General features: G+C 40.5%; 1 protein-coding gene across 1 annotated transcript in view; it reads right to left on the minus strand.

Annotated features, from left to right (window-relative positions):
* The window catches only part of ZNF521 (zinc finger protein 521), a 214898-nt gene that overhangs the window by 23809 nt on the left and 177662 nt on the right, over positions 1 to 13427 (minus strand). Inside the window, exons 6-7 of the mRNA XM_026842241.1 lie at positions 6494 to 6625; positions 3699 to 3814 (exon numbers count right to left, since the gene is read on the minus strand). Of these exons, the coding sequence (XP_026698042.1) occupies positions 3699 to 3814; positions 6494 to 6625 (248 nt within the window). The remainder of the gene's footprint in view (positions 1 to 3698; positions 3815 to 6493; positions 6626 to 13427) is intronic.

Below are 13427 nucleotides of genomic sequence, written 5' to 3' on the forward strand. Positions count from 1 at the left end.
AAGCCTATTTCTGACAAGCCCTTATTGTACTAAGCATGTCTTATTAAAAGCTTTCCACTCTAAACAATAAACACTTTTAGGGACATACTTTTTTTCAGCTCTGTTTCAGATGTGTAAATACACCACATAGCCTTTTGAACATGTAAGTCTGAAAAATTGCAAATTGGAACAGTCTTAAAGCATACACTTCTAATTATTACAAAAGGTTTTCACTTGCTTCCTTTCTATGGAGGTAGTATGTCCAAAAATTAAGAGCTGGTTCAATAGCTATGGAGCACAAAGACATTTAGAGGAGAAGGATGAGCTATGGAGATGATTGTAAAACAATGAGAAAATTCCTGTAAAATCTCATTATTTCAACTTAAAGGTTGAGTAACACATTGCAGGTTTGATTTTCAGGACTGGTCATTTACTCTCTGTTCTTACCAGAATGTGGTCCTATGGGATTGTCTTGCATTCCTAACAGGGGTCTGGAGTGAAATAATGGAAACCTCTAAAGACAGTCCTACTTGTTTTTTGCATTGAGAAAATTGTTAATGAGGGGATAGTAGCGTCCCCAAGGTGAGATGAACTTAGTGTGTGTGTATTCTTCTGTTCCTATAGCCTACTCAGAACAGGAATCAAAAAATGATAAGCAAAGAAACGCATTGGGCCATACACCAAGTTTTCATTCTAATGCATTTATTTTCTGTATCCCTGGATTCATTCCCTTTAATTATCAGTTGTACCATGTATGTGGATAGGGCACCTATGCTATTGTGTTCTGCTCTGCTCTACCTTGTTCACGTTCTTACCCTGCCCTACAGCCATGGAGTGCTGTCCGTGGCTCTGAGATGATTAGCATCTCTCATGCATGGGAGATGCAATTTAGATGCATGTTTAAATTAAAGGCAAGGAGCTGTTCCTAGTAGAGGGAATAAATACACTGTTATGCTGCAAACCCCAACACAAACCATGGTAATGTGAAAGGATGGAGAAACATAACCCAGAGGCTAGTTGCAAAGATTCCACTGCTGCAGCTGGTCTGAACAAAGTGATGCCTCCTACAATAGGTTTTAAATGAGAGTGGGCTCAAGATCAATGTATTTTCAGCAAAAGGAGACTCCAAAGGTCAGTACCTACTGCTCTGCCTAAGTGCTCTGCTGCCCTTTCACCAGTCTGGGTAGATAACTGGAGGTAAGAGCAGGAAGCCAGTGATCCCAACAAATAAATTCAAATGGCATGATGGTACTTCATTTTTTCAAACATAATGCATTCTCAGCTGGGGTGGAGCTACCCAAGTTAATTAAAATAATAAACATAAATAATTAAGTGAATAAGAAAATGAATACCTTTTCCTTTTTGCAAGTGTAGATAAGGCAGGGAGAGGCTGTCTCTAAGGGAGATGTGGTCTATTAAGAGCCTTCTGCAGCATGGAACAACCAACACACTGATTGTCACCTAGCCAATGTAGAGAATAATTTGTCTCTCTGTAGCAATGTCCTTTTGTGCTCTTCGCTAGAAAACCAGGTGCCTCAGTTATACTGAAGTTTTAATGAACTAGGCTTAGATGGGGAGAGCAAAATCTTGCTCTCAGTCTTGGGCATGGATGAATTCTGAGTGAAAAAACATGTGCTTTTATTAGAATAAAAAAGCTGAGGCCAGCTGCTTGGGACTCATGTATTTTGAAACAAAAGCATATTTTTGGGGGGACAGACTAATAAGGAGGTGATTGTACATGTCACAACTACACCTGGATCTCTGTATATTTTGCATCTTTAGAATTCAGTTACCTATTCTGCTTTTTTTAAAATCCAGTCTGTATTCTGCTATGAAAACAAATTTCTACCCTCTTGCTCCTGATATTTTCCCCCATAATTGTCTTTTGCATACGTTCACCTTCTCTCTTACTTTTTTTTTTTTCTTTTGTCTTTATTCCCTAACATTCTCTCCTTTTTGTTTCCAGAAACTGCTAATGTCCCTACTTCTCCCTACTTCCTCATTTTGATTAATCAGTGATGAACAGGAGAATTTGTGAAAATCAGTAAGCCAAAAATATTTGAGCATTTTCTCCCGGAAAAGCTGTTTCACCTTACTGGAAACACTTTACAAAAAAACCCAACACGTATTTTGACAAAAAAAATAAAAGAAAATGATTCCACAAAAATTATGCTGTGAAAGAAACATACACAACAAAATTAGTTTCTGACCTTTCCTCATTCCACTCAGTTTCTCCTTTATTTTTCTCACATGACCAATAACTTTCTACACAACCCAGACCATTTCCTGACTTCAAAACTCAATCTTGCTTCTTTCTGTCCATCACTATGTATGAGGGTCTTTTTCCCTAAATGTCCAACTTCTTATTTTCTTTTCCTTGTTCTCCTTTTTCACTTTGGGTCAGAGCTTGCATGCAATGCCTGGTACAGACAGTAAATGAAACTGATCTGGATCTATTGAAAACAGGAGAGAGATACAGCACAGACACCTAGGAGTGTTACAGGTATGGGACTGCAGGTACTAGAGGAGCTCCCATGACCTAGGGGTTCACTGAGAAAGAGGTAGGGAAGGCAATCAGAAAGGCTTTATTCCATATTGTTTTCATGCAGAAAGAAATTAGGAAAAAGAAAATGCAGTGCAATTGACATAAATCCCAATCCCTCATATAATGAATTCATGCATGGTTTAAATGCTCTGATTTCTTTTGTTTCCAATGAAATATTTCATATCGTCATGCCAAACATTAATATCAGGTTTTCAGTGTGTAAAACTTTCAGTAAGTGAAATACTAAATGGGCATATGTGTGCATATGTCTCACTAGCCTTTTGCCTCTATTCATGAAATGAAATCCAGTTCTCGTCCAAAGCAAAATTAATTGTGGATGCCTCAGTCAAAGGATTTAGAGACGGGAGCCCGTGCTATAAAAAAACTACTGAAAAACCTGAAGTGCTGAAAAAATCTCTTCATTCCAAACAAAAATCTCATGGTCAATAGTGTAGGAAAAGCCTCACCATACAAATACTTCTTGTTTCATCAGACCATCAGAGACCCTAAAAATTTCTCCTCTGTCAACCTATCTTAACACTTCAATATAAACTGAAATAATTTAGAATCAATGTTCCGCTGCTGTCCCAAAGTGTAACATCACATCAGCAATAACACACCACCACTTCTCATTGCAAGACAAGCAGTGCAGACTGCTATATACATTAAATAATCCTTTCATCCCAAATTGTTTTCAAATCTTGTCCAACATTTATTTCTTCCTCTCTCTTCTTTTGTTTACCATTAGTAAACTGTAAACAAGTCTGAGAACAGCAGACAAGACGACAGTGTACCATCCATTTGACCCTATTATTATTTTTTCTCGACCAAGAAATTTATTTATGGTAAATGGACATCAGGTAAACCAAGATAAATACTGTCCAAACAGAAGAATAGGATGCCAATTTCTCTCTCCTCAAGAATATCTTGAGCTGCAAAACCCTACAGAGCAACAATCCAAAGGTGCTCCCAAAATTAAGGTCTGTACCAGGTAGCTTTCTGCCAGCACCTGTTTGAAGCACCATGGGTTGAATCATCTTCGGTTCCTCTTGTCCTTCCCTCATTCCCATCCTGATGATGAGCAAGTATCAGAGGAGGTCATAGCAAGTAAATCTTTGAAGTTGGTTATCAAATACATAACACTATTAAAACCCCCAGGTAACAAGTGTGGTACCTGCAGCTCTGTTTGGAAGAAGAACTTCTGTGGACACTGTGTGCAGTCGTAGATCTTGTCCTCTTGTCCATGGGCTGAGAAAATATGCTGCTGCAACTTGTTCGCTTGGACAAACACTGGAATATTAGACAGACAACAAGCTTTTCATTATTGCATATCGCAAGAGGTTTTTTTTATAAACAATTTCCCATTAACACTCAGCAATTCCAAGAAGTAAAATTAGGCTGGCACACTCTGATTTCACATTACACTGTTGCTATAATGTGTACCAACAAACACTATCTATCTACAAAGTGGGATCTCTCTTCTAAAATGAAAGAATTGAAACACATGCCTGGTTTAAGAAAATAAAACAAAAGAAAAAAAAAAACTAACAGGACAATGACTGAAGATTTCAAATTTAAAGAATTTAAAAATGCCATTTTATCTGCAGAATTATTTCTTCATGCTTACTGCACTTTGATTGAACACACACAAAACTGATTTCCTAGCAACCAACAGGTTTGAAAAGCATAGATGCCAAAGTCCTGTTTACTCTGTGTGCCTAAAGTTAAAGCTAACAAACAGCTCTGTATTTAAATGTGTTAATGCTAAAAATTATATCCCACAGCTACACTGGGGCAATGTCTATAAATGTGAAACAGAACTGCAGGTAAATTCTCTTTGGATACTTTAAGATCAACTCTGCCTACACACTGAATGCAAGGGTTTCAATAATATAAACATGTTCAATTTTAATGACTACAAAACAAGGCCCTAAGACTGTGTAACAGTTTACCTAGGAGACATACTATTAATAATTAAATTGTATATGCCAGAGGCAGTGTTTGGGTTGGCAGCACTGACTTCTGATGGATGCCTGGTGCACTGTGACCTAAAAAAGTTTGCATCTACAATATTAATCTGTATAGGCAGGGAAAGGATTTATTAAAGATGCTGGCATTTGACTTTGACTCCACTCCTAATCATTAAAATTATTCTAATTGCAAGGCAACAAAAAACATCAGAATATTGTTCTTCTGAGTCATACATTTTAATCACATTTCTCATTACCCTGAGAAAAAAAAAAAAGATCAAATTCCATTTTCCATATAAAACTTATATTGGTGATTTTTACTTCTTGTTAAGATTCTAGCAAGACATACTGAAATAATTTAATGGCATATTGCTAATAAAACACCACTGTTTATGATTAATGCTCGGTGTCTATTTACCCCATCAGCAAAAAGGAAAAAGTGTTTCACACAGATTGGAATCGACTTATCTCCATACTCTTTAACACATTTTACAAGGCTACTGGCTCAAACATTAAAGGATTAGTTTTATCAGGGATCTTGCTCACATGGGGAACCGTCAGTAGGTACTCCTTACATATGCAACTGTTTAGATTGCATTTACAGCTCTCCCAAACTTGGAAATCAAAGACCCATAGTATTACACTAAAAAAAAGATCATGTCATAATGTGTACACAAAGACAAGGGAAAAGATTAATAGAATCAGTAATAAAACTAAAAAAACAAAAAAAGAATTATTGAACACAGACACCTAACAGGCAAACTGTTTACGGCACTACCATCCATGCACACACGTTACTATGACAAGCTGTGCAGTGAAGACAAACTATGTATTTTTTAAATTTTATAACCCACAGAAATGTGTGAAACCTGAACGCAGTGAGGTAATAATAATCACCAGCCACTGTATCTGAGAGATGAAAAATTTAACTTTAATTTTCCTCTGTAGTGCACACTTAAGTTTTATTGGGAGGGGAGCTGCCAAACAAAGAGAAGTAAAATGAAGGTATTAAAGGGTCTATTTGCCTATCAATGAAAATCATTCACTCCCATTAATGGAGAACAGAAACCTTGAATGGCTTCCAGAATTAACATGCCATTGATGTGAGAATACCCAAAGTGTGTTTTGTCATGTTTGTGATTATCTTTGATTTTCATCTTGTAAAGCAAAATTGGGCATGTAAGCTACATATTAACGCTTATGTTTTAGGTTATCATTTTATGAAATGTTCTATTAAGAAGTCTTTAAAGAAACTCACAACAACTCTGTAGGCATCCTTTTAATGTGTTTTCATTTCCAACAACAGCATTTTTCTGTTCCTCATTATGGCCCAAACACTGCAGTGCTTAGCCCTACTGGGTCAAGTTATTTTCTCACTTGGGTTTTACTACTGAATAACACCACTGACTTGGGGAGGATTATTCCACACTTGGACTTGTGTGAGGGGAGAGCAGAACTTGACTTGTGGCAAGACAGCATGGTTTGCTTTCTAAAGCACATTACAAGGGTGTTTCTTCTCACCACAAGCCAACAAACACATGCAAGCAGGCTTTCTTACCCGATCAGAGGAGAATATTGCTGCACAGGCTATGCCTGGCAGCCCTTGCCCGTGGGGCCAAGTTCTGCTCTGAGTTATATCATTTTAGATGAAACATCTGTGGCTTTAAAGCACAAATTTATGGGCGGTTTTAACCTCGGCGAGTTTGGAACGTGAAGGTAATGAATGTGATACTGTGGAAGGTAACAGACTATCGCTTCTGTAATTATAAAAACCTCAAACTTCCGACAGAAGAGCTTGAAATGCAGTTCTTACAGATGGATGCCTGACCTTCCAAGGAGCTCAGCTTTCTAAACGATTTTTAATCAATATTACTAATGAGCACAAATGTAAAGTTCTCTCCTGAAACTGACCTAAAGCCAGCATATGACACAGTTGTAAGTGGAATTCTGCAAGTGCAAGCTAAGGGCACGACTGGGACAAGCAGTGATGGCCTCCTACCTGTAAAGCACACTGGACATTTGAAAGTGCCCCCCATGCCTTCAAAGCTGTGCTCTATCAGGTGGCACTGAAGTTTGGCAGGAGAGTCGAACGTCTGATTGCAGAGTTTGCATTCATGGTTCAGTCCTTCATCTGCGGGAGAAATTAAAGGAAAAGTGAAGTTCACCACAACTTGCTCTTTACCGAAGAGGAAGTCCAGCATGATCCATATAGAGACTTTCTGTTTTCCTAAGCTCAGGAAACTGGATGCCCCTCAGCATCAGGCTGATGAAGTGTTCTCTTACCTGGAAGGTTTCAGAATGTACAAAGCTTAACTGGGCATTAAAAGCACATATTTTCTACATACAATTAGCACCAAACAGGAAGGCATAGCATTAGACTTCAGTAGGAAATGGGAAGTAGGACCTGAAACATCAACTCCTAGCAGAGCTACCTGATCACAACCAAGTACATTTGCAAAATGGCGCGTGAGGAATTTAATGCTGATCACACATCATCCCATCTACACGGCTAAGAACTGCGAACGCGTGCATTTTTGGCACTCTGGCTGACGTGGAGTTTCTCGTAACCAGTGTGAGAGGGGAGGGTAGTTTATACCCTCACATCACTCCTGCTCCATGTTTCCAGTCCCAGGGGCACATGCAAAACCTTTTGCGAGCCGCAGGATTTCCCAGCTCCCTCTCTGACAATCCTAGATTTTTTTCCCCTTTATTTGCATTTCTCCTCTTAACAGCTCAGAAAAGTCCCCCTGCGCCTCCTGACGCAGTTTTCCCGTCAACGTCCTGTGGCTTTAAAACCCTTCCCACTCCCCACCGCTTGTTCCTCCGCTTCCTCCCATTGTCCTCCGAAGGCCGGCTGGTGCTTGGCACCAGGTTCCCTTCCTGAGGGTGCTGCAGGATTCATCCACTCCGCCATGAGGGCAGTCAACGGCTGTCCTACTTAGAAACAGTTGCTAGGTAAGAAGTGGCTTCCAGCCCTGCTGCAGAGGCCTCAATTCCCACAGCGCCGCTTAGAAAAGGTCCTTCTGTATGTCACCAGTGTGCTACACGAGTAGCATTGATCTCTCAGGTAAATACTGTATCTTATTATTAAAAATCAAGCGGGAATAAAACACTTGGTGACTGGCACAGCTCCCTACCATTTCTTGGGTGAAAAGGAGTGACTTAGGAGACTGCCCTGCTCACCCCAAACACCTAAAAGCCACACTGCCCACCTCCTGCTGAGCAGAGTGCTGCCTGCAGTGATTAGTGACCTTAATGATGGACGTTTGCAGTTGGCAGTTGCTGTAGAAGGTGAAAGCAGAGACAACGTTTTGTACTCCACACACAACCCTCCCCACCAATGTAAAGAAAACATGACACAGTGCTCGGGTAGCTGAGTGGGGCCACATGTCCTCTCAAAATGATCCTTAGTAACTTATCAGAATTGAAAAAATGTCAATGGTAGCTCTCAGCTTTCATGTCTCATTAGTTCGAAAGCTAAATGTAGTAAGTCACGGCATCTTTAGCAAAGGGTGGGAATTTGTGGGCTTTGGGTGGGAATTTGTGGGCTTTGGACAGTGCAAGCTAAGCCAGGCAATGGCAGCTGTTCTGCAAGTGGGAGTACCGAAAACTACCATCACGTGGTTTGCTATGAAGTGTCAGAGCACTTTATAACGAGAAAGTAAGGGGCAGACAAAAAATCAACAAAGCCAAAAGATTTGGGGTGGGGTGGCGGGGTGTCTCCTTTGGAGTACACAGGCAAAAATACATAGAGCACAAAAATTTCTACCCTGACAACAGTCAGTAACTGGGGAGCTCTCTCTTCACTGAACACCTAGCTCTCATAATGGTCATATATGTGGCATCTCCATTGCCTTTCATGGTAAAACCATGATTTTCATGTAGCAACTGTGAAGGGAGTGCAGGACCCAATTTTGTCTCTTTAAAATGGACATATCGGTATGTGGCCATTTTTGTACCTCTCCTGTATTCCTGTTGGTCTTGGTGCAACACAGAGGTGCCACGGGTATAGACAAATATGGCTGAGCACTGCCCACGTGCTCACACAGCAAAACAGACACTTCCCTCCCTTCATCCTCTACCCAATCCTTCATTAAAGCTGTGTTCTATGTTCCTGCCTACCTCCACATGCTGAAGAGCTATCAGAGGGGTGTAAATGGCAGGTATGTTCTGGGGGTCATTTGAAAAAAGGCCAGCAGCCCTGGGAATCCCATGCCCACAGACTACCGGCACTGAGGTACCCATCTCTGTTACCCACATCAGACAGAAGAAGTTTGCTGCTTTTGATTCCCAGCCCACCTGACCAGGCACCAATTTAGATCTGCTGAGGATGCCTGTCAGTGCAAACTCGGACAAAGGCTCAGGTCAGTCTTAGCTGTTTTACCACCATGGTCTCTCTGGAGAGACCGGAGTATTGAAGCAGCGGAGCACAGGCTGCTGAGGTAGGTGACCTATCCAGCCAGTCACACTGGTAGTCAGGTACTGTTGGCTGAACATACTCTCTGCAAAAGACTCTCTGGGGCAGATTAGGGGTAGGTAGACACCTTCTCATCAGGTAGGTGACACCTTTTGTAACTCTTCATAGGTAACCATTTATCAAATATATGTTATTTCCCTAGCAGGGGAAATTTTAGTGGATTCTCAAGAGTTGCCTGGGATTTGGGGTTTTCCACCATCACTGACAAAATCTTCCAGTGTGTTCTGCTTTTGCTACTGTTGATAGAAGTATGGCCTGTGCAAGCACTGTCAAGGGGAATATGAGGGAAAAGAACCTGTCACTCATCAGTCTGTACATGTAAGAGAGATGGCTGCGTCCTGTGAGGCAGGCTGTATGCTGTGCTCTCTCAACAGGCAGCAACCCACAGCTATGGGTAAAGCTGCAGAACAGCATACTGAAAAGAGGAGGAAGGCTCAACAAACCAAATATAAATGCCTCTTCTTTCCTGAACTTGCAAATCAATTGCGAGGAATGTACAGACTGCCACACGTGATCAGATTATTTCTCCTACATTCAGATCCTTGCCATGGTCATTACCAAACAGTTCTGAAGACAGTGCAAGTCCCCACAAAGGGTAATTATGAGCTAGAAAGCCTGTAGGGTGAAGTTTCTTCATCAAACTCTGCTGATACACACAGTCAAAGCAATTAGGACAAAGGGAACTCCATCTCAGGATCTTTCACATGTCAAGTGTGGAAGATAATCGATGCCAATTCTCAAATCACAGAGTTACTGTTGGCAAAGTGTAAATGAACCATGCTAATATTCTTGAGCATGGGAACACTGAACGGGGAGTTCTTCAAACATTCCAAGGGAGAAAGACTTCCTAAGAAGAAATATTTTTATATGGAGGTACAGAAGACAGAGAAGGCTTTTTTGTCTTTTCATTATCCTAGCTAATGAGGAAAAAGAAGGAGGAAAGGCATGCACTCCTAATTTGCTGAAGCAAAACTAATTTTAGTTACAGAGTATTTGTACTTGCTCAAGAAGAATTGAACCCCATTAAATGTAACCCTATTGTATTTTCGGTATCACTCAGATTCAAGGCGATCTCTTGGCCACAAACATCAAAATCACTTTGATTACTGTATGTTGCAAATCCTATTTTCCTAAAGGCTTATAAACAGGGTTTGAAAAATCCCCTCACCCACTTGCCTGGGGCAGATAGGAAACTTCCCCAGGCAAGAGACATCAATTTGTGCAGAATCTAAGCTTTCTCTTAAAAATAAAATGTTTTTAGTCTCCTAGTTCTAAAAACCGTATTTAAAATATGACTACATTTGTATAACTAATAGAATAATTTCTTTCCTAAATCCTACTGTTCAAAGAGTTAAACCCCTCCCCTCATACTCTTTTTCACTCATTTTGTGCACATCACCTGCTCTGTGCTACATCCTTGGAACAAAGGACAAGGTTCCAGTCCTTGAATTCAAGAACGTGAGACCAGCATGATTTAAATTTAAAGGAGACAGATAAGGTTACACTATTGGCAGAAGAGCCAGGAATGCTGGGTTCCATTCTGAACTCTGACACTGACTTACTCTTATCCCCCTCGGGCATGACAAAATGGCCTGTGTTTCTCAGACTACCCATCTTTAAAGAAGAGGTGTTAAATTTGAATTTCTACTTTAATAGGCTGACCTAATTAGTATCCCTTAAGACTTTTAATACAACTGGGACAGTGGAGGCTGGAGGAGAGTCCAGGACTATCTACCATACACAGAAGACCCAGAATCATTGCCATCTGCCTTTGAAAAGGATTAAGATATGTCCGGGCACACAATTGCCTGCTTGCTTGGGTCACACAGCACTGCAGAAGGATGAGGGAGCAAGGCTTTATCCCTGTGCTCTGCTCTCCATAGAGAATTTAAAAGCACAGCCAGCATTTTATCTCCCACTGGCATGAAAGAGTCAGGGTGTGGCAGCTCTTGCAAAGGTGCCAGATGCAGAAAGAGGATGCAAAAGGCTCTTGTTTACACACTGGTCCCTGTCTAGCTCTTCATGTTTAGCAGCCAATTTGATAGGGTGCTATGGAACTGCAAAGTACGATATCATTAATAAATAAAGGGACGGTGAAATGTCACATTTTCAGTTTCCATTTGGGATAAATCTGAAACGGAATGGGAGAGTCAGATACAGTCCAAAAGGCTCTCCTTCCCTGCCGAACAAAGCTACTGCTCTTTGCTCTTACTCATGGAAAAGAAAAAAAGAAAAAAGTGCTGAACAGCTTTAAAAAATTCAATCAAAATAATCTGCTCTTTGGAAAGGTGGCGGCTGACAGTAATTGGAAAATACTGTCTGACTCATTTATTAAAGTGAGATTCAGAGTCAATTGATTTAATAACCATTAGAATATTCTATTAAGGATATAATAGGTTGGCACAGCCCTATTTTTTATTAAGAGTTATAGGTAAGAAATAAGCAATGCTATGGAATTTTAGACAACTGCTGTATGGATTAGACTAAAAATATGGCTTGCAAAATAGGTATAAAAGCAGCAACTATCAGGAGGAGAAATAGGAAAGTACATTACAGTGCAAATGAGTTAGCTGAATGATGAAAAAGAAATGAACCTTTAATATAAAGCCTGCACTTTTCCAAATCTAACAGAAAACTATGCACTGCATTCCCTGATGTGGTACATCGTAAAACAAGTCAGCACGTCCTTCACATTATGGATCCAACAACTCCATAAGGAAGGCAAGAAGAAAGTACCCACTGTACAGCACAGAACTGCTGCTTACTGTTGCCCTTACATGGTTAGGATATGAGTTTGGACATGGTTAAGACCTCACAACATGGATGAGGATGGTTTACCTACTGCTGGTAGGCGAATGAGTTTGATGTATGCAGAATTTCTGCATAAGTAAATTACTTTCCATTTGTAATCTTTATTCAGATAGTGTGAAAATGTAAACATGAATCAATTCTAAATAAATGCATTTAATATTCATATAAATGTTTAATATTTACACAAATATTAAATGTTTCAGTGGGGGTAGGTAGATTTTAATTGAGGTGCAGCCCATTACCTCAGCAAGTAACTTGATAACCAGCTATAAAAGCAAACAAAACCAGTCTTCGTGCTGAGCATACACTCACATTTGGGGATCCTCCGTCTTTGCACTGGCTACCCATGCTGCAGAGTTACTGAGTAACTTGTATGGCAGGCAAGATCTCCCCACCCACACCCCTACCGGAGTCACTGATTTGGATGACCTGGCCCAATTCGTGTTACCAACCCAACACAAAACTTCTTAATTTCACGGAAGGCCCTGATGTTTCAATATACGCTTTAAACAAGTGAAACCCTTTAAGCAGCCTCTGGATTGTGTGTCCCATGTTTATGCTTCTTGCTTTTCAATAAAAACAAAACTAGAGCAGCTACAAGCAAATGTGCACTGGCTGACTTACATGCAGCTGTTAAGTCGGTAACCACTGGGGGCCCTCTTATATTGTCTGATCAACACTACAGCCATTACCGAGTACCAATTTGTAACAGTTTATAAGTAACTCTTTCTCTTATTCACCCTCGAGATTGTCCAGAAGGATCCTTCTGCCTTTTACTCTGAATAAATCTATAGGCAAAAGTCCAAAGATGATGATGTCCTCCTGGTAAATCATCACGAGGCTGGGTCCATGCTTAAAAGCATTTGCTAAGAAGTAGTGTAAACTCTGCCCTCCACACACAACACAGCAATGAAATGGCCTGCAGTCCCTGTATTTTTTTCAGGTCTAAAGCACGCACAGTTCCCACACTCAATGTGTTTTCTTTATAAATTTTTTTACCAAGCAAACCATGCCCCTAAACCAATTTCTCCTTCTTCACATTGCTTCCACTCTTCCCCAAGTTAATCTTGCAGCACACGTTTGTAAGACAAGAGATCTAAGGAGCAAGGAAGGAATGCCATGGATGACAGCTCACCCCTTGGCTACATCTCACACTGAAAACTGAGGAAGGACAAAACACACCATACAACACTATAATTTGCAGAGTATACAGCCATCCGTGCTTCCCAGCTTATAATAGTGCTGTGTTTGTCTGCATCTTTTTAATTCTATCGGCCATACACCCACACACTCATCGGACTCTCAGAGCCACTAGAGACAATCTCATTCCTGCTTGAAATTTGGTCTTAGGGCCCACTATGGAGAGTAAGTGTGTGACAAGTATCCTCACCTGCTAAGGAACACGCAACATCTCTTCCAAGCCTGGAAGCTGAAATGAAATAGCACCTGAAGTCTCCAGTACCATGTTCATAATTTCTCCCTGATTGTAATAATGCTGCTGTCATTTTCAATTTCTCAAACATTATCCCCCATGAAACTCCCCAATATCTCACCCCCCCCTTGAAAAACACTATCCACCACAGTGTTAATTTTGGAATCTGACGTGAAAAGCACGGGAATATAGTGATGAAGAAGGAGACATAGT

This window comes from Athene cunicularia, assembly GCF_003259725.1.
Source record: "Athene cunicularia isolate RWA chromosome 2 unlocalized genomic scaffold, athCun1 chr2_part1, whole genome shotgun sequence".
In the NCBI taxonomy this organism is placed as follows: Eukaryota; Metazoa; Chordata; class Aves; order Strigiformes; family Strigidae; genus Athene; species Athene cunicularia.